Genomic DNA, 755 nt, shown 5'->3' with positions numbered 1-755 from the left:
ATCAGGATGAGGACCAAGGCTGGAGGGATGACCCAAACCACTTCCTATGTCCCCATCAGGACGAAGATTGGAGAGCTCACTCAAATCACCTCCAACAACAAGACCCCGGGCAGAGCCATGGGAGACGATGATCCCATTAGGATGAGGCCCAAGGTTGGAGGGATCACCCAAACCACCTCCAACAACAAGACCCCGGGCAGAGCCATGGGAGATGATGATCCCATGGTTGGTCCCCAGATGAGCCCCAAGGTTGGAGGGCTCACCCAAACCACCTCCAACAACACAACCCAGGCCAAAACCACCGGGGACGGAAATTTTGGAGGTCGACCTACAGGGCCAATCCCAACACCGCCCCCGGGCTCGGGATTTACCGGGCGTCTGGAAGTTGAGGGCCACGAGTTGGCTCCCGCAGATCCACATGGGCAGCGGGTCGTAGTTGGAGGAGTCCAGGCGCTGTCCCTTGGGATAGATCCGGCTCAGCTGGCGCCGGTTGTACTGCAGGAACTTCTTGCCCTTGCTGCGGTTGGCGTATTTCTCTGCCTTGGTCTCCGGGAAGGACGACATGTCCCGGTAACACGCCTTGTCCGTGCCGATCTCTGGAAGAGCCGAGGGGATCATGAGTGGAGGATGTAATTTCCACCGCCCGCCTCGCCCCGTGCTCAGCCCGTCCCACATCCTGCATCCCACCTGCTCTATCCCACCTCCTGCATCCTGTATCCCACCTCCTGTATCCCATATCCCATGTCCTGCATCCC

General features: G+C 59.2%; 1 protein-coding gene across 1 annotated transcript in view; it reads right to left on the bottom strand.

Moving 5' to 3' along the window:
- Positions 1-755, bottom strand: part of LOC113981334 (1-phosphatidylinositol 4,5-bisphosphate phosphodiesterase gamma-1-like) — a gene marked incomplete at its 3' end in the record, with an annotated part of 27,168 nt that overhangs the window by 2,202 nt on the left and 24,211 nt on the right. Inside the window, exon 26 of the mRNA XM_027708681.1 lies at positions 372-596. Coding sequence (XP_027564482.1) covers positions 372-596 — 225 coding nt within the window. The remainder of the gene's footprint in view (positions 1-371; positions 597-755) is intronic.

This window comes from Neopelma chrysocephalum, unplaced genomic scaffold, assembly GCF_003984885.1.
Source record: "Neopelma chrysocephalum unplaced genomic scaffold, ASM398488v2 Primary Assembly neopelma1_96464, whole genome shotgun sequence".
Taxonomy (NCBI): Eukaryota; Metazoa; Chordata; class Aves; order Passeriformes; family Pipridae; genus Neopelma; species Neopelma chrysocephalum.
The sequence above is the reverse complement of the archived record's forward strand: the minus strand, read 5'-3'. Positions and strand labels throughout refer to the sequence as shown.